Raw genomic sequence first — 24,622 nt, forward strand, 5'->3', positions numbered from 1 at the left:
GTTTATCTAACAAATGCGTTTTACATTAGCAGGCAAATGAGAAAGAGCTCTCCACCTTACCTGCTAAGTGATACAGGTAAGACCTCTCCTGAAATAATGGATTACATGGATTCACTTCCTTACCGGATTCATCAGAACTGATGACCGGTTGGTTGGTTCCCACACTGAGAGGGCATGTTTCTCATTAAAACCTCTGCCTCTCATACTTTCCCAGGCAGATAATTGAAAAAAATTAATTATATATTCGCGGTCTATATACAATCCATTCGAATGTTCATCCGATATTTGAAATTATAAAATGGTGAATACCCACTTAAAACAAACCAAGAGTAACTATAGGGAATGTAATAAATGTTAACTATAGCAAACAAATAAAGGGAAATAAATAAGTCAAGTGAATATTAAAATTTAAAAGCTTCTAAAAATATTTGTATTGAGGGGGGCCATGTTAAACTTTAACTTACTTCTGATAATTATCAGAGATAATGATTAATCAAATAAATTTAAATTAATTGTATTCGCAGTAAATATGAATGAATGAATAAATTCTATATATATTGTCCAATATTAATTTTATTGTATAGCCTCAATTTCCGCGTCTGTTGTGATCAATGCTCCCCACCCTATTTTAGTTCCACGCTTGGTTCTAGTGCTAGCGACGGACGCTTTGGCCATTTTGAATTCAACGGTGTACAAGTAAGGTATGGCAAGTTAATCAGTTAATTTCCTGAACATCCATGCTCATACTGTGAGCCGGAACTATTACTTGTTGTAATCGTTCTTTTCTCATTCTTTCTGTAGTGCTAAAATTCATTTATTCCTTAATAGTATCTAAAAAGTATTAGCTTTCCAGAAGCATGTTCTTGTACAACCTTACACTACAAAGGGCGACTGGAATTACCCACGCCGTCCATGGTAGTTTCAGTGGTTCCAAACAACAGGAAATATTAGTTTCCCGAGGAAAATGCCTTGAATTGTTAAGGCCTGATCCTAATACTGGTAAAGTTCATTCGTTACTCACCGTAGAAATATTCGGAGTTGTTAGAAGTTTGATGTCTTTTAGGTTAACTGGTGGAAGTAAAGGTTAGTTTTTATATTTTTCTATACTAAAATAATATCTTATTTTCGTCTGAAATTTATTATATAAAGTACTTGATATATTTTTTTTCTGAAAAATTACTGAGTAAAGTGTTAATAAAAACTTATTCATTTGTAGACTATGCAGTTGTTGGATCAGATTCTGGCAGAATTGTTATTTTAGAATATAACCCACAGAAGAATATTCTGGAAAAAGTTCACCAAGAAACGTTTGGCAAGAGTGGTTGTCGAAGAATAGTACCTGGTCAATATCTTGCAATTGATCCGAAAGGAAGAGCTGTTATGATTGGTAAACTTTTTTCATTTATTAAAATAGTAACACTTCGTAACTAAATTAGTGAAGAGTAAGCATTAAAATTAATGTAATAAATAGTAGTTTGGTTTTTCAATTTAAAAGTAGAGCTTCAAAAAGTTTTTTCTAAGTAAATTTATTTTTATCAATTTTTAGGGGCAATCGAAAAACAGAAACTTGTGTACATTTTAAATAGAGATCCAGAAGCTAGACTAACGATTTCATCCCCCTTAGAAGCACACAAAAGCAACACCTTGGTATATCACATGGTTGGAGTTGATGTTGGGTTTGAAAATCCTATGTTTGCCTGCCTAGAAATTGATTATGAAGTAAGTTATTAGTGTTTACTCCCTCTCCATCTAAATACGAAGTGGTAATATATGTGAATGTTTTTTTTTAGGAATCCGACGCTGATGCTACTGGCGAAGCTGCCCAGAAAACGCAGCAGACTCTGACATTTTATGAACAAGATCTTGGCTTGAATCATGTTGTTAGAAAGTATTCAGAAGCGTTGGAGGAACATGCAAACTTTCTAATTTCTGTGCCAGGCGGCAATGATGGGCCTTCAGGTGTTCTTATTTGTTCTGAAAATTATCTCACATACAAAAATTTAGGTGATCAACATGATATTAGATGCCCGATTCCACGAAGAAGGGTAAGTTTTTCGTAGTAATTTATGCAATATTTGGGTTAAAAATTTCTGAAATCAGGGTGTAAAAACTAAAATGTGATTAATCCTTAGTGAGGAAAATCCCCTTTGGTATCGATTTTGAATTTCTGATTCAATACAAAAAAAAAAAATAAGTTTTTTAGTAGTTTATAATTGTATTAACTATATACAATTAGTAAATTAGATGAGGAAGACTATGTGTGAGTGACAGGAGATGAAACTATTTCTTGGAACCATTTGGCTTTGAGCAGGCGTGGTGGATTCTCAGGAATGTTGGGAGGTGCAAGGTTCTGAAAAAAGCGAATTAATACAATGAAGTGCTTTGAAAATTGTGGTATTATGTCTTAGCGAATTGTAGAAAGGTTTTTTGAGGTCTGAACAGATTGTAAATTTTGAAACATATTTTTCGTTTGGTTTAACTCCTCAGCTTTTCCTTTGACCATCATTGGTTTATTTTTTATTTTAGTTTACATTAAATAATTTTCAATATTCAGCTACTACACTGAACGAAGTGGGTTATTTGTAACCTAGTCAAATTTCAGATTAATCTTGATGTAGACGTAATATTTTTTCTGTTATTATTTTGTGTTTTTTTTTTTTTTTTTTGGCTTTGCATTATCCAACAAGATCAAGGCAGCTGTTCACACAATTAACATGTGAAATCGGCGTTCAATTGTTGGTAAATTAATTTGTTGATCATATCCTCTTTCAGCACTAATAAGTTGTGTCTGAAGGCCGGGAAAATCAACGCACAGTAATTTAAGTAGTATTAATATAATGATGGAAAGCGATTAGCTCGTGATAGTATAAGATTTCCTCTATAGATGGTAATGCGTAATTTATTTATTTTATTTCAATGTTGATTTAGCGAAACATAAAGAAGTAGACAATTTTTTCTCCTACAATAGCCCCATCTGAAAAATAGCGATTGCTACTAATAAGCAGACCCGGAGAACCTGCTTAGTAAAGGCCACAATCTGACTTTTCGTACCGAGAAATCTTTTTCTATATTATTATTAAAGAGATATCTGTGAAAAATATCTATCAAATTTGCACTACCTTTTGAGTTACTAATTTCATATTAGTAGTTCCAGTGGAAGTGCTAAATTAATTTCACTTAGTCGCCTCCATTTTGACACTTTGCTTCTTGGAGTGAAACCTAGGTGAAACAATTATTATTATAAAGTTACGAATGCATAGCTACCTTATGAACAATTGTTGAATTACAAGTTTTCTCGGGGAAGGGATTAGTTCAGTGTTCGGGAGATCCCGGGTTCGAATTCAGCTGCTAGCCGTTAGATATTCTATTTCTAGGAGCTTCTTACCGGAGGCGGACAGTGCTCTAAAAAAATACAATATACAATCAGAAATGAATAAAATTGGCCACATTTGTTCGAGTTTCGGCCATTAGATTTTATTTAAGGAAGATTCCTTGGGGAATACAATACATTTTTCATTTCAGTATTGGAATAGCTTCACTCCTTATACATTAATGCTTAAGAAATTCTGTATATGTTGGAGGTTTTTTAATTATAATTGTATGGTTTCTGCTGTAGCTGCTACAAACAAAGTACACCTATTTATTGTATATATTTTATTTAAATTTTACTTTATTTCACAAGGTACAACACAGTTCACACTGTCTCATTATAAAGTGCAATGGTAGCGAAAGCTCTGTAAAAATTCTCACCAGAACTTTTCTGAATTTATTGTAGTATATTATCCAACAAAAACTAGGCAGCTGTTCACAGAACTTATGTGTGAAACGGTGTTCAATTGTTGGTAAATTAATTTGTTGATCATATCCTCCTTCTGCTCTACTTTGTGGGTTTAAAGGCTGGGAAAATCAGCTTACAATAATGAAACAAATGTAACGAGGACAACTATGTGCAACCACTGGACTGCCAAATATCCTGGAGGTTCTGGGTTGCCCAAATGTCTATTTTGACAAGCTCTAGTGGAAGATAAAATAATAAATTTTAAGATGCTTTAAAGTAACTGAATCCCTGCCGCTTCTTGAAGTCTACGGGCTCCAAGCGCATCGAACAGTGACCTCGCCACGAATTTCCGTTCTATGTTTAAATGTTAACATCAGAACTAAAAAAAAACCTTTATTTAAAAAATATATAAATCATACCTTCTACATCTTACCTTTGGAGAGAATATTTTAGAGCTATACCCGTAAAATTATATCTAGAAATTAGTTTTAAGATAGTAGTGAAAGTTTAGTTGAATTTTATATTAAGGAAAAGGAAGCACAAGTGATGACAAAAAGACATGTATACCCGAAGTATGTGTTTTTGAGGATAATGTCCTGCAGTACTGATGTGCTTTAAGACTGACTTCTTTTTTCGTTTTATTTCTAATCCATACTGATTGGTAGTAATAATGTAGGAAAAGGATTAGTAGTTAGCGCATTATCTTACTGAAATCCAGCTAACGGCCCCTAGCTTTTCTTTCCTATCGCCTCTGCACTAGGTTTACGAGCTGTTACAGCGCTCCTAATCTTATACTAATGCTCATTTACAAACAGGACTCTTTATTGACTAAAACTACGACATACCAAAACAGGTCTCACTCAAATTACTCTACCCAAACAATCTCTCCATTAAAAGCCTATGGCCTCTCTCTCTCTCTCTCTCCTCTCTCACAAAAGCCTAGAGCATCACATTATTATGCGATCACAAATCGCATCATGTTTTGATTTCCTCGTACACATAGTTAATGTATATGTGATTTCGACATAACAAATGAATGATTTTTTAGGTATCAGTAGTTTCAACTTTTTTTTTTAAATTCAATAACACAAATTTACTTATAAATCATTCTTTCGTATTTACAATTAGAAAGGAAAAAAATTGGCCACATTTTATAAAGACAAAATTATTAATTAAACATTATTTAACTCACTTCCTAATTTTATCTTTGTCTATTACTGGTATTTGGTTATTTAGGAAACAATTAAGTCTTTAAATTTGTTAAATTTGACGCCACATAAAGGTTTTTGTAAAGATGTCTGCGATTTGATCATTTGAACCACCATGTTTAACATCAATTTCGCAATTATCCTAGTTTTCCTTTATATAGTGATATCTTATGTCTATGTGCTTAGATCTTTTATTTACGTTACCATTTTCTTTAATATCAATAGCACTTTTATTATAGATAAATAAAGTACAATTCAAATTTTTACCAGTGAGCTCGTTTACATATGAGTTATTTTATAAAAACTAATTCTTTACAGCATTCGGCAATGCTGATATATTCACTCTCTGCCCTTGATAACGCCACTATATTTTGTTTTTGCGAACACCAGCTAATCGGTCCGCTTCCATAATATATCACGTAACGAGTCATTGAGCGACGAGTCTCAGGGTCTCCCGCATAGTTGGCGTCTGAGTAACCTACTGAGCTCTTCTTCATTGTCATTGGTCGAGTATTCTATGTCAAGCTCTTCGGTACCTTTCAGTTATCGCATGCGATGACTCATGATTCTTTTTACGTTCTGTATTTCTTGGGTTTTCCACCTGTCTTCTGCAGTATTCTACTGCGAATGCAATATCCGGACGGGTTTTTGTTGCATGATATAAGAGTGAACTCACACACTCTCTGTAAGTAAAAATATTGTTGTTCTCTTCGTTATCGTCAGGGTTACTTTGCACCATTGGAGTCGCAACTGGTGGGTTCGATTCTTCTATTCTGTACTTTTCTAAAATTTGTTTTGTATAACGCTTTTGAGTAAGCCTCATTTTATCTTCTGTATTCCGTACTTCCAACCCAAGATACGTTTTTTGCTTGCCATTAATTGTCATCTTGTATTCCTTATTTAAGTAGCTAAGTGAGTAAGCCATTTTTATTTCGTCATTTCCAACTAAAACTCCATCATCAACATGAATGGTGAGTATCATCAGGATAATAATCTTTTGTGCTTTTGCTTCCCTTTGAACAAAAACATTATAATCTTAATGGTCTTGCGGAGGTGACGCTTCCTCCCCGGATACAATGCCGTATAACCCATTGCCCTTCAACAGAATTGTAATTTAAAATTTCCAACATTGGAAATTAGTTAAAGATAGTCGTGAATGTTTTGCTAATTGTGTATTAAGGTAAAGGAAGCACAAGTGATGACAAAAAGACATATATACCCTAAGTATGTGTTTTTGAGGATTACGAGGGTCGTTTGAACAGTCCGTGCAAAGTCAGAGAGATAGCACCACTGGCGCGTATTGAGGTTATGTTTAGTTAGTAGCATCTCTTGGAAGAACACACACCAAGTTTCAGCCAGATCGGTCTATTTCTTTGTGTTTGGCATTCGTTTGAATCGAGGAAGTCGAGTGATTTTCAGAAAATGGACGAAAAAGAATTTCGTGTGTTGATTAAACACTACTTTATGAAAGGCAAAACGCCTCAGGAGACTAAAGAGAAGCTTGATAAACATTATGGTGACTCTGCAACTTCGATTAGAACAGTTTATAAGTGGTTTAAAAATTTTCGGAGTGGCCATATGGGCACAAGTGACGCTGAACGTTCTGGACGCCCTGTTGAGGTTACTACTCCAGAAATCATTGATAAAATCCATGATATGGTGATGGATGACAGAAGAGTGAAGGTGCGTGAGATTGCTAGTGCTGTGGGCATCTCGAATGAACGGGTACCTCATACGGGAACGACCCTCGTATGTCCTGCAGTACTGATGTGCTTTAAGACTGACTTCTTTTTTTCGTTTTATTTCTAATCCATACTGATTGGTAGTAATAATATAGGAAAAGAATTAACCCTGGAAGTTAGCACCACTAGTCTTACTGGAATCCAGCTAAAGCACCCTAGGTTTTCTTTCCTATCGCCGCTCCACTATGTTTACGAGCTGTCAAATCAGTGCTATACTGATTTATTTTATATATTTTATTTTAATTTTAGTTCATAACACAAGGTACAACACAATTTTCACTATCTCAGATTATACAGTACAGCCTCTGCAGCAATGCCGCCAACTTATAAAGACAAAAATTATTAATTAAACATTACTTAACTGTATAACTTCATAGAACTGGTTTTTTATTTATTTTTATTTTCTATTTGGTAGAAAACAACCAGTTGTTGCTTAACTGCAAAGGTAGTAAACATCCCCTTAATCATTTTTATTAGGATCTTTTCTTTAACAAATATTTTTGAGTGATTAACAGTGTTCTGAAGATTTGGTATAGTTTAAAAAGTAGACCCAGTCATAAATCTTAATCTGAAACTGTAATGTACAGTACTCCTTCACTACTCGTCTTTGGTAAAAACGGTATACGTAGGTTGAAGAAAATTGTAAAGTGCAATGGTAGCGAAAGCTCTGTAAATATTCTCACCAGAACTTTTGTGAGTTTATTGTTGTATATTATCCAACAAAAAACTAGGCAGCTGTTCACAGAACTTATGTGTGAAACGGTGTTCAATTGTTGGTAAATTAATTTGTTGATCATATCCTCCTTCTGCTCTACTTTGTGGGTTTAAAGGCTGGGAAAATCAGCTTACAATAATGAAACAAATGTAATGAGGACATCTATGTGCAACCACTGGACTGCCAAATATCCTGGAGGTCCTGGGTTGCCCAAATGTCCATTTTGACAAGCTCTAGTGGAAGATAAAATAATAAATTTTGAAATATGATGCTTTAAAGTAACTGAAGCCCTGCCGCTTCTTGAAGTACTACATGCACCAAGCTCATCGAACAGTGACTCGACATAAATTTCCGTTCCATGTTTAAATGTTAGTTTAAGATAGTCGTGAATGTTTTGTTAATTGTGTATTGTGTTAAAGGAAGCACAAGTGATGACAAAAGACATGTATGCGAGGTCTGGCTATTAAATAACGAGACTGTGCGCGCAGAAGTCGTCCTAGAGGGGTAGGGTAGGAAACGAATGCAGCGTTGAATAGCTGGAAGTGTCTACTATTCCAGTATGGAAACACGTAGTATTTTTTCTTTAGAGGTTAGAAACGAACGTGTTTTTTTCTCGTGCCGATAACAATGTGTGACGAAAAACACGAGCAACGGATCAATGTGAAATTTCTCGTTAAATTAAAAAAAAAACTTCGACTGAGTGCTATAAGTTGTTGAAAGAGGCCTATGGTGAGAATTCTCTATCTGTGAGCGTGTTTTCGAATGGTATAAACGGTTTTCTGAAGGCCGAGAGAGCACCAAAGATGACCAACGTCCAGGTCGACCTGTCTCTGTTTCAATCAGTGTCAAAAATCAATGAAATTGTGCGCGGAGATCATCGTATGAACATTCGGATGATTGCTGAGACTGTAAACGCCGATAAGGAAACTGTCAGAACAATTTTGCATGACGATTTGAACATGAAGAAAGTCTGTGCGAAGTTGGTCCCAAAAAATTTGACCCCTGACCAAAAGCTCGTCCGTCAACAGATCTGCTCAGATTTTCTTGAGAGGTTAGATGAAGAGCCTGAATTGATGGAAAACATCATCACTTGCGATGAAACCAGGATATTCCAATACGATGTTGAAACTAAGCGGCAATCCACGCATTGGAAAACTCCTGCATCGCCAAGAATGAAAAAAGCAAGGATCAAAATCAAAATTTAAAGCCATGCTAATCGTTGTTTTCGACATCAACGGCATCGTAATGACTGAATGGGCTCCAGAGGTTCAAACTGTAAACCAAACTTACTATTTGAAAGTTTTGGCAACACTGCGAGAGCGAGGTTCGTAAGAAACGGTCGGAGTTGTGGAAAAACAAGTCGTGGATCTAGCACCAGGACAACGCACCTGCCCATAACGCGCTGTCTGTGAAGCGTTATTTAGCCGCTAGAGGCACTCCAGTGCTCGAACACGCGCTGTACTCGCCTGATTTAGCACCCTGTGACTTTTTCCTATTTTCGAAGATCAAGTCTGCCTTAAAAGGAACCCAGTTCGAGTCGATGGAAGAGATGAAGCGAAAATCGGCGGAGCTCCTAAATGCTCTTACAAAAGAAGACTTCCAGCATTGCTTTGACCAATGGAAAAAACGAATGGAATGGTGTGTGGAGAGGGGAGGGGAGTACATTGAAGGGGAGCATTCGATTGTAGAATAATTTTTTAAATAAAACGTTTTTTCATAAGCAGTCTCGTTATTAATAGCCAGACCTCGTATACCCTAAGAATGTTTTTTTTAGGATTAAGTCCTGCAGTACTGATGTGCTTTAAGACTGGCTTCTTTTTTCGTTTTATTTCTAATCCATACTGATTGGTAGTGATAATGTAGGAAAAGGATAAGCCTTCGAAGTTAGCACACTAGTCTTACTGGAATCCAGCTAACGGCCCCTAGCTTTTCTTTCCTATCGCCTCTGCACTAGGTTTACGAGCTGTTACATCACTCCTAATCTTATGCTAATGCTCATTTACAAACAGGACTATTGACTTAAACACCTTGTATACCAAAACAGGTCTCACTCAAATTGCCCTAATTACTAATCTATCCCTAATTACCTAAGTAATCTCTCTAACAAAAGTCTATTCTTTTTCTCTCTACCTTCACACAAGCCTAGAGCATCACATTATTATGCGATCACAAATCGCATCATGTTTTGATTTCTTCGTATACATAATTAATTAATTTTTTTTTGTTTTTTTTTCCAGAATGACTTAGACGATCCTGAACGTGGAATGATATTTGTATGTTCAGCTACTCATAAAACTAAGTCAATGTTTTTTTTCTTAGTTCAAACAGAACAAGGTGACATTTTTAAAGTTACCTTAGAAACTGATGAAGACGTTGTTACTGAAATTAAATTGAAATATTTTGACACCGTGCCGGTGGCAGCTGCCATGTGTGTGCTTAAAACAGGATTCCTTTTTGTAGCTTCCGAATTTGGCAATCAGTGAGTATTGTATTGTATAGTATAACTTTAAAGACCAATAATAATTAATATATTATATTTAAATTATTATGCTGAGATATTCCGCTGTAAGGAGGTTTTGTTCGGTAGTGGTCTAACGATTAATTCGTACGGTTACATTGTACCATTTCCCAACACAATAAGATCCTGGAAAGCCTCAATGAAACCCAAAACGTGTAGAAATAATTAAGAAATTATTCTCCCAAAAAGTCTTACAATAGCTGAAAAAAAATACTAAAAATATTCTACTTTTGAGTTTTAAATTAAATTAGGAGAAGCACAAATGTTGCCAGAATTATATGTATCCCTAACATTTTTTGAGGATTATGTCCTGCAGTAGTGACCTTGCTTTTTATAAAGTGTTAAAATTTTATTTATTCTCTATGTCTCTTCATTCTATATTATCAGTCTGATTTATTAGTTACTTATAAAATTTAAACTTAACGTCTTACTAACTTGTTTTAGTTACTTATATCAAATTGCACATTTGGGCGATGATGACGATGAACCAGAATTTAGTTCTGCTATGCCATTGGAGGAAGGAGACACTTTCTTTTTTGCCCCACGACCTCTTAGAAATCTAGTTCTAGTTGATGAAATGGACTCTTTATCACCTATACTTGATTGCCAAGTTGCAGATTTAGGTGAGTATTTTATTTAATTAATTTTATAATTTTAAAGTTATTTCTTTTAATTACTTACTCTTTACTAATTCGTACATATATCCTTAATAATATTGCTAACAATGATGTTACACTTCTTTCCCCGACAGATAAAATGTGTTGAAAATCTGTATTCTCTGAGTTAGCAGTTCCCCTCCTCCAAAATTTTGGATGCAACTAATAATTTCTTGATCTTATGTGTAATAATTTTTTCACTTTGGCCCAAATCATAAACCTTTCTTATTAGTTTAACTGGTCAATGAGTTTTTAATTTTTATACATGCAACTATTTTCTACTATTAACACTCATTGACTATTTTTCCAGCTAATGAGGACACACCACAACTTTACATGGCCTGTGGTCGTGGTCCACGTTCTACTTTGCGTGTTTTAAGGCACGGTTTGGAAGTATCTGAGATGGCTGTGTCAGAACTTCCAGGCACACCAAACGCTGTATGGACGGTCAAAAAACGTGCTGATGGTAAATTTAATTATATATAATTTCCATTTGGTTTCGGTCAAACTTTTGGTTTGAAATAACAAATTCAATGACACTTTTTTTAAGTTAAAATATTTTAATTTTTAAGTAATTAGGGTAATTCATAAAGCAAGTATTTAGGTAACAATTTTCTCTTGGGGATTTCTTTTTTTAACTGTAGGTTAAAGTCTTTCCCAAATGATCGTTTTTAAATAATTAATTTTCTATTCGAAATAAAAGAAAAAAAGATAATAGTTTAATAATTTACTTTTCGGAAAAATAAATAAATAATAAATTACTTTGCCCAAAGAGAAAAACCTAGTAAAGTTTCCCAGTCAGAATACATTGTTGAAATTGTATTCTGTGTAATGTTCTTTGCAAAGCCAACAATTCTTAGGCCTTTTTCGATATTTTTGATTGTTTTTGAAATTGCTACTTTCGGTATTAGAGTTTATCATGAGATATGATTTTAGAAGTGCATTTTGAAAAATCATAACAATGCATTCAGTTTTCTTAAAGACAATACAATCTGAAAGACTTTTATAAAACAAAGGTTTGACTGTATTTATTTTATAAATTCAAAATCAAACGTATTGAAGAATTCAAGAGGTAATCAGATTTATCTAATAATGTGGTTTACATCTTTAAATGATTCAAGTCTCAATCTTTACTAACCTCCCGAAGATCAAAGGTATTTTACTAAATTTGCAGCTGGTGAGATTCTTCGATGTTGCAAAAAAAAAAAAAAATCATAAAATGCAAAAAAGTCTCAATGTCAAAGAAACACACCAGTTGTTTTCTTTTTCAGGTTGATGCAGCAGTACATGCAGAAGGTGGAATTTCATTTAGAAGTAAAAAGGTGAGTAAAACTTGGGAGGTTGGAGATTGTATGTTGATTGTCACGTTCAAGACTATATCTTTTCGGTTAAAATTAAAATAATACGTTATACTTCAATTAAACGAATTTGCGAACGAAACTGTAATGCGTTTTTTATTGCTTAATTCAAGTGGATCTTTCTTGTGATTAAACTAAGTGTTCATCGGCGGTGTTTATTAAATTCGATTTCTTTCTCACTTATTTGTACAATTATGCTCCAACTTTCCTTAGTTTACTGACATCTCTGGAAGAGGGGGCTTCAAATTCAAGAAAAGACATCAGAAATAAATTTTTAGTAATTTCCCTTGAAATTGTGAGAAATTAAAGTTAACCCTGGCTATATTTTCTTAATATTATTTTACTATGATGTAAGAGTTTTTTGTTTTAGATGAGTATGATGCATACATCGTGGTATCGTTTTTGAGTGCCACTCTTGTCCTCTCAATTGGTGAGTCAGTTGAAGAAGTAGCGGACTCTGGTTTCCTAGGGTTTACTTCTACGCTTGCCTGTTCAGCATTGGGGGATGATGCTGCCGTACAGGTAGTTTTTTTTAAATCTTTTTATTTATTATTTTTTAAATGATGGAGTGATTTTCATTGCTCTATTACTGTCTTGCTTGCAATGGGGGTACACCTACGTAATGTAAAGTTCAGTACATCTTATCTACCGCATCGTTTTCATGAGTTGTTCTCGTACTTTTGTAAAAACCATTTTTCGGATTCAAGGAGATCTCAAAACATGAATTTCCAGTAAAAGAAATATTGAAAATACTTTTTCTTAAGGGGGATAACAGAAAGAAACATTAAAGATTTTAAAAAAATAGTTGTAACTTAATTTAATTCCTACTTTTTGATAAGGTGACTGCTATGATGATTCATATTTAATCCGTGTTTCATATGATTAACAATGATCACAACTATTTATCTGAAGCAGTTATTTTTCTAAGATTCCGTTGTAGAAATTGGCATAGATTAAAATAAACGAAGTTACTAATTTACTTTCAAGTAAAGTTTTTTATTTCATTTTTCAAGAAGAAAGAAATTATAAAACCTTTTTGCCATCGTTATAGTTTTTATTATATTTGTTTTAGGTTTATCCAGAAGGTGTAAGACATATTAGGTCTGATAAGCGTTTACAAGATTGGAAAGTCCCTGGGAAGAAACAAATAGTAAAATGTGCAGTTAATCAACGGCAAGTTGTTATAGCTCTAACTGGCGGAGAACTTGTTTATTTTGAGATGGATCCAGTAAGAATATTTTAATATACCTTTTTTAAAATTCATTACAAACAATAATTGAAATTCTACAATCAATTCTTAGTTTTAAATTATGTATTTTTTTTTCCTAGACTGGTCAACTAAAAGAATACAATCAAAGGAAGGAAATGCCCTCCGATGTTGTTTGTATGGCTCTGGGTACTGCACCTTCAGGAGAACATATGTCAAGATTTGTAGCTGTTGGACTTTCAGATAACACTGTTCGAATTATATCTTTAGATCCTTCGGTAAGTCAAGTTTAAAATTTAATGATAATATTTTTATGCATTTTACCACATAAAACAAGTTAACTAAATATTCTCGCCAATGCTGTTATTGCCCGAAAATAGTTATAAAAAAAAAAAAAAAAAAAAAAAAAAATCCTTGCAAAAATAAGCACATTTATAAGCCAGCAGTGACACTACTTTATGTGATCACTGCACGATAATGTGCTATAGTAATTAGGAAGATGGATATAATTAAATATGATAATGTGCATAGCATTATCGTTATATATTCTTTTCTGATAAAATATTGTTTTGTTTCTGTTTTATTAAATGGGCACCCAAAGTTTAGAGCAGTCTCCTATACTTATTACATCCTCACCAGGTCATTAGCTACTTAGTTTAAGGTATTAGCAACTTAGATTAAAGTTGATCATGCATATTGCTCTTTATGTAACATAGCGACTTGTCGAACATTCACAAGATGCGCGTGCGCCGACCCTGATTGTAAAAAATGTACTGATTCAGGCGTTTAAATAAAGTATTCATTACATGTTTTCAAATTTTTCTTAGGGAAAATATGTTATAAGAAAAATTCAATATCTTTTTGTTAAAACTGAATTTTATTGGAAATTTGTTAGTGACTATTCATTTGTGTAGGATTGCCTGTCCATGTTGTCAATGCAAGCTGTACCCGCTGCCCCAGAATCTTTATGTATTGTTGAAATGGGTGGAGGAGAAGGATCTCATGCAACGCTCTATCTCAATATTGGCTTACACAATGGTGTTCTTCTTAGAACAGTATTAGATCCAGTCACCGGTGATTTAGCTGATACTAGGACAAGATATTTGGGCACGAGACCTGTTAAACTATTCACTATTACAATGCACGGTAGCCAAGCGGTAAGTCTGAAACTTTCAATTTTTTTTTTTTATTTTTTTATTTTTTTTTTTTTTATTTAATGAAGTCATAACCTAAAACGTTTTTTTCATTAGGTGGTAGCTATGTCCAGCAGATCGTGGTTAAGCTATTCATATCAGAATAGATTTCATTTGACTCCTCTGTCTTATGACTCCTTGGAATATGCTTCCGGTTTTGCTTCTGTACAGTGCCCTGAAGGAATTGTAGCAATTTCAACTAACACTTTACGAATTTTGGCATTGGAAAAACTCGGAGCAGTATTTAATCAAGTAATTTATTTTTATATATCTATTTTGCGCTTTGACTACTTTGGTCAATAGCGCCTTAAATCAGATATTTTTATCTGTATAACTCGTAAGTGCATTTATTATTATTTTTAAAATGAAACCATGATGATTCCTCATTAAGCTTTTGATTCTGATCACCTATGATTACAACGTAGGGGCCAACTGAACTATACATATTCAACACTAAAAAATGATTAAATAAAAGTGTTTTTTATGTACTTATATTTTAATGCTTTCCTTGTAGGTATCATTTCCTTTAGAGTTTACCCCAAGAAAATTCGTCGTGCATCCTGAATCAGCTAATTTGATCTTAATTGAAACTGAACATAACGCTTATACGGAAGAAACAAAGAAGCAAAGAAGAGTCCAAATGGCAAAAGTAAGTTCTGAAATTTGTAATATGTTAGGGATTGAACTTCTTCAAAGATTGTTGAAAACTTTCTTTCTCTCTAAAATTAATATTTTAATTTTTGTCTTTTAACAGCCTTAAGGTATTTTCTTATTTTTTTTTAAACAAATTCATTATACTTGAAGCGTAATGATATTCTTCAACCCCATTCTCTCACTCTTCGAAACTTTATCAAACATTTTAGTTCGAAGAGCACGCGAGACCTTCCTTGTACTTAAAAAGTGAACTGATGTAAATTAGCAATAGGGTTGTAAAAAATTAAGAATGAATTAAAACAAATATGTGCGATCAGAAAAGTTTTTAACAATGTTACACAAAAAGTAATCTAATAACGTATTTGCTCGATTCTTAGCTGCGTCCGATTCTTTTAAGATGTGTGTAAGTTTTCAAAAGGCTTTCTTTGGAAGGATAATTAAAAAAAAAAGAAAAGTTTTTTGAATCTGTGCCGCATCCGATTCGGGATACGGTTTAGATCAGTGTTGAGAACAAATACTTCAGTTCTAATATATGTGTAATATACAATAAGTACTTCATGATGAAATCTTGGTAAAGTCACTACCTCTCCGATCTGAGAATTTTTGATGATTGTAATTTCTGATACGTAAACAATTTTCTTATTAAAATTATTACAATTATGAATAGGACGTTAAATACTACCTTTAAATAGGAAATGGAAGAAGCTGCGGGTGAAGATGAAATGGAATTAGCCAAAGAAATGGCTGCAGATTTTCTTTCAGAAGATTTACCAGAACGAACTTATGGAAGTCCTAAGGCAGGTCCAGCAATGTGGGCTTCTTTGATCAGAATAATGAGTCCTGTCACTGGAGCAACTCATTCAGTTACTAGATTGGAACAGAATGAAGCTGCCATTAGGTTTGTACTTATTGTTTGTAGTATTAAATTAGCAGTAATTGTTAGCGAAGGCGCCACGGTAGCCGAGCGGGTTAAGAGGCGAGACCTGCAAAGCTAATATGCATTTGTGGTACTGGGTTCGATTCCGGTCTTGGCCTTGGATTTTATTTAATGGTTAATAAAAGAAGTTTACAGTAAAGTACGCCTGAAAAAATAGGCGATTACTTTACTTTTTTTACTTTAATTGTTAGCGATAGTAACTGTATTTTTAGGCAAGAGAATCTGTTGTACAATCTGTCTAGAGCAAAGGAAGGGGTGAAGGTTAGATTGACCAGGAAACTAAATTAATAGAAAATTTTCTCCTTAAATGTTCTATAAAGCTAAATAAAAAAACATTATTATTTTGTATATTCAAAGCAGGCTTTTTTAAAAATCTTGACTTTCGTTACAGCCTGAAAATATATGAATTTTTAAGTTAATTGATTTCACATTAGCTAAATTATAAGTGATCTGTTATAACTACATCTTCATTCTGTTTTATAAAAAATTTCATTCAATAAAAATCTGACAATCAAACTAGCAGCACCAAGGTATCTACTGCAATACAAATATTAATATTGATTGCAGCTCGTAGTGGTGCAATATTAACAGGTGGTATGTCGTTGGAATTAATTTTTTATAAATTAATATCCTGGTTTTTATCCGCTACATTGAACAGTTTTTTTTTAATTAATTAAAATAAATAAAAGTTCATTAATTCAAATAAATTCTTAGCAATTTTTTATTAGAATGCTCATTTTCTTAAGGAATCAAAATAATGCTTGATAATGAATGACAAAAAAATTGTAATCTTTAAACATCATTTTCAAATATTCTTTAAGCATTGCTTGTTTTTGAAAATCCTGTACATGCAAAAAACCATCGGCAAAAAACATCCACGCAAAGCGCAAAATCAGGTGTAAATGAAAATAGTGTTTCAAGTTTTATAAAAAATATTCAATTTGGTTTGTCTTGGGACATATTCTTGATGATGAAACTATATTCACAGACCTGTTCTGAATGAATCAAAAGTTGTATAAAATTTATGACAGGTAGTATTCATATTGTCACATTCAATATTTTAGTTATATTGGGCCTGTTTTTAAAGAGAGTTATGAAATTGTGTTGAAAATTTACATGTCTTTATGCTACGTTGTTGTATTAAACTTTAATTAAAGTTTAATAAAAATGCATAGTGAGAATATAAAGCAAGAATCCGCAACGAGTAATTAGCGTCCAATTCGTCATCAAAAAATCAACCTCTTCATTTTTACTGATCATTTACTTATTATTTACCTTCCAGTTCTCAGGTTCTCTAATGCACAGACCTCTTTTGCGTGGATCTATAATCTGATTGCTTCTTAAACAAATTTTCCTCTACATTCTAAAACGAGACCAAACTTGGTGGTTAGCCATAATTTAGGTTTGAAAGCATTTAACTTTCAAGGTAACACACAATGTTGAATATTTTCATCTGTCTTTTAACAAACTTAATAAATCATCTCTGCCATTCACTATGTACGTTCAATTTCCGATAAAACACTAATAACCTAAGATTTAAGAGAAATGATATAAATAAATTAAAATTAAATTAAAAATTAAATTAAAAAGTTAAAACAATTGAAAGCTTAAATTTGAAATATTCCCTAAAATGATACGAAAAGTTAAGGGTAAACTAAAATGTGCATTGTAAATCTAAGATCTAACCCGGAAATCGACTAACACATCAACATTGTTTTTCAGTTTGGCTTTGGTCAGATTTTCCAATCAACCTGATAGTCATCTGTTTCTAGTAGTCGGTGTGGCAAAGGATTATCAGCTGAGCCCGAGGCAAATTGGCTGTGGTTATTTGTATACTTACAGGTAAGTAACTTTTTTAATACTAAGCATTTGCAGTTCTATTTCTTTTTATATTGCTTTAGGTGCTGTGCCATGTTAGGTGGAATCGCGAACGAGATAAGTCCCTCAATTATTAGTCCATTATGTGTTATTCAGGGTTCATAACGAAAAGGCCAGTTTAAAACCAGTCCAGTTTGTGGTTTCTGCTTGTTCTAATTTGTGTTTGGCGGCGACTGTGTTAAAACAAATGATAGTAAAGTTTCCAGAAGGGCTTTTTCACTTTACCCTTGTGCGGTAAACTGATCCAACTCATTGGTAATGTTTCAATTCATTTGCAGGATTCAAAAAGTGGTTTTTCTGTTCAAACGATGCCTCTTTAATAACGCGGGGCAGAGCTAGAACACTCTATCATCCATATTCATCAGTCATTTGCAATAGGTGGCGATCTTTGGAAACCATTATTTTGTGGCTCCTTATGAGCTCTGAGGCAGCCGTCCTTAGTTTTTTTGTTACACGAACGATACTTTTGTAGGCAGACAGACCTTCAGTGACTGTTGTTGACTAGTGTCTATTACAATTGTTTCTTGTAACCATTTTTAACTCCTAACTTATAATGTTGTTGGTCCATGATTGTATTTATTTTACAGTTGAGAACTTAATACATTACCTTAAACTTAATGAGTTTTGGAGTTGTAGATCGGCCTTTAAGTAACTCTTAACAGAATATTGTAGATTTTTTTCACTTGAACTACATTTTCCACTTCTATGATGGCTTTTAAAATGCTTCTTACTAAAATACGAGTATTTTGGAGTTGCTTTCGTTATAGACCATTGCAAGGTTTCAAAAAATTCACAATAGAAGATATTAGGTCTTTTTTTTGACGAGTGAGCCAGGTAGTGAGTACTTTGCCGGTAATTTGCGGTCCACAGAATTCAAATAAAAATGCTTCACCCGCTGTTTTCTTTTCTTTTTTTTTTTTAATTATTTTTTAAAATTAAGATTTCTTTCTTTATTTGGAACATATAATGACGTGAAGATGACGTAGTGATGATACCTGAAGAAAAAGTTAAATACTATCACAAAATTATTGCTAACTATGATGATCAATTCTTTCCCCGACAGAAAGAAATGTGTTGAAATCTTTATTATCTGAGTTAGCGGATTAAATCAAAATTGTGGATCCAAATTGACTTCGACAAATTTTATATAAATCTATTTCTTTCATGGACCATTTTGCGAGGTAGGTGACAGTTTTCTCTAGGAGGAGATGGAAGAGGGGCAGGGAGGTCTTTCAGTCTCTCAAATCTGGCAGAGATCTGAATCGTACCTCGATAAAATATAAATTTCGTAAGTTGACGGGTTGCCCCAAGAAGCATTTTAGAGTTAAAATTGCACAGAAGTTGGGAGTAGAACGTAATGCCATCTACAGATTCTCCGTAGAGTTGAAGGATTCTCTCCATTACTCTTAATGGCAGATTGCAATGCCGTTTTCTCTTGGAATGTTTTGACTACTGGGAACTATTAGGTGCTCTAGTTCTATTTTATCTATCCTCTAGGAATATACTCTTGTACTCTCTCATCTTAAAACCCTTTGTGATCCCTGTGTGAGATATATTGGACAGGTGGGCTGGGGTTTACAATAAACATTAAATGCTTCAGTGCATTGATTTCCCCCTACTACAAAGAATGCTTTATACCCTGTTATTTCATATTATTTTATTTTTTCAAACAATGACTTTATTTTTCTAAAATAATGAATTAATACTTACTCATATTTTAGGCACGTAATAATAGTGAAATTCGCAAGATCTAAAAAAGTATAAAACCATTAAATACATTCACAAAGTTATTGCTGTCAATGATGTTCTAATTCTTTTCCCGACAGAAATGAATGTGTTGAAATCTTCATTTTCTGATTTCGCAGATACGAAAATTAGGGAACAAAATTGACATTCCATTTTGCCACTTTATATGTCAAAATTTTCCATTTCATTGATCTAATGTCATATTCGGTAGAAGGCTTTATTTTTTCCGGAAGTAGGTCTGCAGAACTAATACCTGCTCCAGCATCTCAGGTTTAAGGCCTGTGATCTAGGGTCGCAGCTGTAAGGACGATAGTGTCTCGAGTAAAAAAAATAATAACATATTATTTTTATTAATTAAGAAATTAAACGTTAGGTTTCTTACTAATGTATAATATGTGAAAGTTGCGTTATCTAAAAAGCTTTCAAGTACATCCACACAATAATATTGCTAACAATGATGTCTTCTTCTTTCCCCGACAGATAGAATGTGTTGAAAATCTTTAATTTTCTGAGTTGGCAGTGTTTTTCAAAATTGTGGATGAAAATTAATCTCGAGATTTCAATTCGTAATTGGGTTTCTTCGAGTTTCTGGGAATCAGTATGTGGGTCATATATTGTATGAGATCTCATGTTGTTTTAATTCCATTCCCACAGAATATTCTTTTAATTTTGGCTTAAGGTAACGCAGTTTAAAGTTAGCTTAATTAATTTGTTGGTACTGTTCTACATGATGATATAGTTTTCACAGACCTGTTCTGAATAAGTTGATGACACGAACGGCCAACTGATAAAAGAACAACCAACAACTATTGTTATTTAACTGTCTTAAAATCTCCTTCATTTGATATAATGGAAATATTATTTATAGCTTTCTTTGCCATACTTAATGTGGTGTTTTTAATTTTCAAAAGGAATATTTCTTGCGAAAATTCGGAGTCGAACATGATCGCGATATTTTTCGTACCTTAGATATAATAATTTTTTTCACAGAAAAAATAAAATAACTGTTAATTTAGTTTTTAATATTTTCAGGTTAATAAATAATGGTACTGATCTTACATTAGTTCATAAGACCCAAGTTGATGAACTTCCGACTGCTATTTGTCCCTTCCATGGAAGGGTACTTGTTGGAGTCGGCAGACTTCTTAGATTATATGATCTTGGAAAAAAGAAGCTTCTACGTAAATGTGAAAATAAACATGTCCCTAATATGATCGTCAGGATAGAAGCTATGGGAAGAAGAGTTTATGTGGCAGATGTGCAAGAATCAGTTCTTATGGTCAGGTAGGTTTTTCATTTTTTGCTTGATTTTTTTTTCTCTTTTTTTAAACTGTGGACTAATAAGAATAAAATGAATTTAGATACAAATCACATGAAAATCAGTTAATTATTTTTGCTGACGATACTCAGCCAAGGTGGGTAACAACTACAGCTGTATTGGATTACAACACAGTAGCTGTCGCTGATAAATTTGGAAATGTGGCTGTGGTAAGTATATTTTTTTTGAAAAGAAAAATCTTTTTAACCACAAAAATGTATTTTGTTTCATTAAACATTCCGATTTTCATGGAGACTTATTGAAACTACTGTTGACCTTAAAAACTATTATTTCTTTTTTATAGATTCGTCTTTCGAATAATATTAGTGACGACGTTGATGAAGATCCGACGGGTAACAAAGCATTATGGGATAGAGGTTTATTAAATGGAGCATCACAAAAGGCAGACTTTGTTTCGAATTTTCATATTGGAGAAGTTGTCACATCTCTACAGGTAATTAATAATCTGTGCTTTTATTTATAAAGAAGTTGAGACAACTTATTGAAGATTTGTTATAATGCCACTAATATCACAGGAAAAACCTCTAGAATCGTTTTAAGCAATTATTTATTTATTGGTTATATACCTCCCTTCTAAATTACATGCCATTCCTCACCTGTCTAAAAATCGTAGTAATAGTAAAAATAATTCTTAAAAGTGAACTAATAGGAATATTTTGCTGTCACACTAAGCGACCAACTGGTCTTTAAATCCCTGTAAGCTCTCGCAGACAAATGGTGTCTTACATTTTCAATCCATCATCTCAATAGTGGTTAATTGCCTTCTTGATTTCCGTTATTACAATGTACTTTTGACACTCGCTTAATTTTCACCTAAACAAATCAATGATAAGTTTTGATCCGAGTTCACTCAGTTATCAGTAACTAAAACTTTATGGAAGTAAAACCTGGCAATAGTTTACATGTATCTTTTGAGTGGAAGCGTTGGAAGTGGTGTGTTACCACTTTAGGCCATTACAAAGAAATTGTCGTTTATTTAAAAAAACATCTTTCCATAGAAGGGGGAGCAGAAATCAAAAGTAAATTCTATCAAAGGACTGTTCTGAAGTTAGTAAAGGTTTCAAAGTAGCCTTTGCTGGTGCCGGCCAGCCTTAGTTTGTCAATATCCTTATTTCCCACATGAGAAATTTGTTGGTTCTATTCTTCATGATGATATAGTTTTCACAGACCTGTTCTGAATATATTGATGACACGAACGGCCAACTGATAAAAGAACAACCAACAAATATTTTTATCATTTGCCTTAGTCTTATTTTTTTAATTTACGTCATAATTTTTGTATTTTCTTAGACAATTTTAATGAATCACCTTCAGGATTTGATTTATCAGCAGTTTCAGATAAATAGTCTATTATTTAGTTTTAATCAAGTTCAAATTTATTTTTTAGAAAGCCACATTAATACCTGGTGGATCAGAATCGTTAGTTTATACTACTTTATCAGGCAGTGTCGGTGTATTGGTACCATTTACATCACATGAGGACCAAGATTTCTTCCAACATTTAGAGATGCATATGAGATCTGAAAATCCTCCCCTTTGCGGACGTGATCACCTATCATTTAGATCATATTATTTTCCAGTTAAGGTAATAAAATAAAAACAAAATTAGATAAATTTAAAAAAAAATTAATACCTCATTTTATTTTAATAAATAATTTGTTCCAGAATGTGATAGATGGAGATCTTTGCGAACAGTACAATTCTTTAGAACCAGCTAAACAAAAAGCAATTGCTGAAGATCTAGACAGAACTCCGAATGAAGTTTCAAAAAAACTTGAGGATATAAGGACTAGATACGCTTTTTAAATTTATTCCATTTTGTTTTGTATAATTTGTACATTGCTAAAGTTAACATATATAAACTTTTTTTTAGATTTTTGTGATTACTTTTTTGTATTTTAAGATAAATTATATATATATATATTTTCATATTGTAGAAACCATAGTTAAAAATCAACAAAACAGAATTTAGGTTAATTATTTGAGTCATTGTATAGTCGAATTATCATTAGGATTTAAAAGTTATTTAAAAAATATAGTAATAGTGAAAATAAATCATGAAAGTAATTAAAGGAAATGTTATTTTCTCACACTTAGCAACCAACTGGCCTTTACATCCCTGTAAGCTCTTGCAGACAGATACTGATTTCTTCCTCTACATTCCGTCAACTCACAAGTGGATAAAGCTGGCTGGCTTCTCCTTGAGCTCCGTACTTTCGACGCTCGCTTAATTTCCATTCGAACAAAATGACAAGTTTTTAACACAGCATACAAGTGTTTTGGAAAACTGATGAACTACTTAAATTTATGGATTTTTTTTTTAATCCAATTCTATCTGTATTTGACACTTCTTATTACATAATATGTAATCAGAACGCGTGCAAGTGGCTAACAAGTAATAAGGCGTACAATCCGACTGTTATTTTATTTTATTTTTTTTATTTAAGGCGCGTCATCATCTAAGGTTATTGGCGCCCGGAGCTCAGTGCACTGCCGACCTCCGGACAGTGTTCTCTCGTCACAGACAGAAAATCTAAGTGTCAGCAGCTGGATTCGAACCCGGGACCTCCGCGTGGGAGTCCAGTATGCTAACCTCATGGCTAATCCCTTCCCTGACTGTTACCTCATAAAATAAAATCTATAATGCAACTCTATGTTAGAGTTTTTAAATCGGGTTAAAGTTGTTTATGCGGAACATTCCTGCTTTTAGGTTTCGGAAGAAGACCTGTCTACTACTTCTACTGATCGCGATGTCTTACCTGCCGACGTCACCGTTTAGTTCAGAGATATAGGCAACGTTATCACTAATGACGGAGGGGTACAAAATTTAACTCCAGGTTTTGTTGTTCTAGCAGGAATGTTGGAACTGTCAGTGGTTGTGATCTAGATCCATCATAACTGTAAATGGATGAATTTTATGATATATGATTGCGATAATGATGCCGATACTATTGATGTAAGATTTGTGGAAAAGTAAAACTTTTTTGACCGTTTAATGGATTATCGATTCAATTGATATTCATCATGTAAGGCATTTTAATACAGGACAGTCAAAGACAGAATTTGATAAATTGAGTGGTTATTATAACACTAAATTTAATGAATAAAATTTACAAGCCTCAACATATCATTTGCCTAAAGATATTACTTATTATTGAATTATCTGGAAGTGGACAAAAGTACTTCAGTATTTTAATAATAATTGTTATACTAAAAGTGATGGAAGGCAAACGTTCAGTATTCCGAAGACAGTTGATATGAGTTACACGTCTATTAATGCATATAAAAAGAGAATTTTTACGCTTTGTACAAGGATTAGGATTAAGTGGAATCCTAAGGCTAATACGATTGATGCTCCGGAATTAATTATTATTATTAGTAAACATTATTAAAGGACATTTACAATAGTTTGATTTTACATTATTATTTTGGAACGCGGATGTTTACGCTTTTAGTAACATGACAACTCTTGATTGCTTGCTAATGCAATTTTGTTTAGTCTGCGATTTTTTGGTAGAACCTTAGCAGACTATAGTAAATCAATTTATCATTTACTATTATTTATTAACTTCTTATTTATGTCCCATTATAAATCTTATAAATACACTAAGAACAATGAGTAAAAAAACAAATGGTGCAAGTTACATACTTCCTTTTTTCTTTTTTTTTCATATAAGGGAAATACAAAATAAA

General features: G+C 33.1%; 1 protein-coding gene across 3 annotated transcripts; it reads left to right on the forward strand.

The window, feature by feature from the left end:
• Positions 1-603: 603 nt before the first annotated feature.
• On the forward strand, positions 604-22,858 carry Sf3b3 (splicing factor 3b subunit 3). Of its 3 annotated transcripts, XM_074142656.1 has the most exons (21): positions 614-701; positions 854-1,083; positions 1,217-1,387; positions 1,547-1,719; positions 1,791-2,045; positions 9,681-9,922; positions 10,406-10,584; positions 10,928-11,083; positions 12,346-12,497; positions 13,048-13,203; positions 13,305-13,460; positions 14,097-14,339; positions 14,433-14,627; positions 14,890-15,024; positions 15,722-15,927; positions 17,689-17,808; positions 20,623-20,874; positions 20,952-21,078; positions 21,213-21,362; positions 22,317-22,514; positions 22,595-22,858. In XM_074142656.1, exons 2-21 carry the CDS (start codon positions 858-860, stop codon positions 22,733-22,735), a joined length of 3,633 nt encoding a protein of 1,210 aa, XP_073998757.1. In that variant the 5' UTR covers positions 614-701; positions 854-857; the 3' UTR covers positions 22,736-22,858. The 3 variants fall into 3 exon arrangements, 2 of the variants coding, with proteins under 2 accessions (XP_073998765.1, XP_073998757.1); XR_012462950.1 differs by lacking the exons at positions 15,722-15,927; positions 17,689-17,808; positions 20,623-20,874; ... (2 more) ...; positions 22,317-22,514; positions 22,595-22,858 and adding an exon at positions 11,889-11,939 and having other exon boundaries at positions 604-701; positions 14,890-15,016; XM_074142664.1 differs by lacking the exons at positions 17,689-17,808; positions 20,623-20,874; positions 20,952-21,078; ... (1 more) ...; positions 22,317-22,514; positions 22,595-22,858 and having other exon boundaries at positions 608-701; positions 15,697-15,901.
• The last annotated feature ends 1,764 nt before the right edge of the window (positions 22,859-24,622 follow it).

Source organism: Rhodnius prolixus, unplaced genomic scaffold, assembly GCF_049639745.1.
Source record: "Rhodnius prolixus isolate KJV_2025 unplaced genomic scaffold, Rpr scaffold_1, whole genome shotgun sequence".
In the NCBI taxonomy this organism is placed as follows: Eukaryota; Metazoa; Arthropoda; class Insecta; order Hemiptera; family Reduviidae; genus Rhodnius; species Rhodnius prolixus.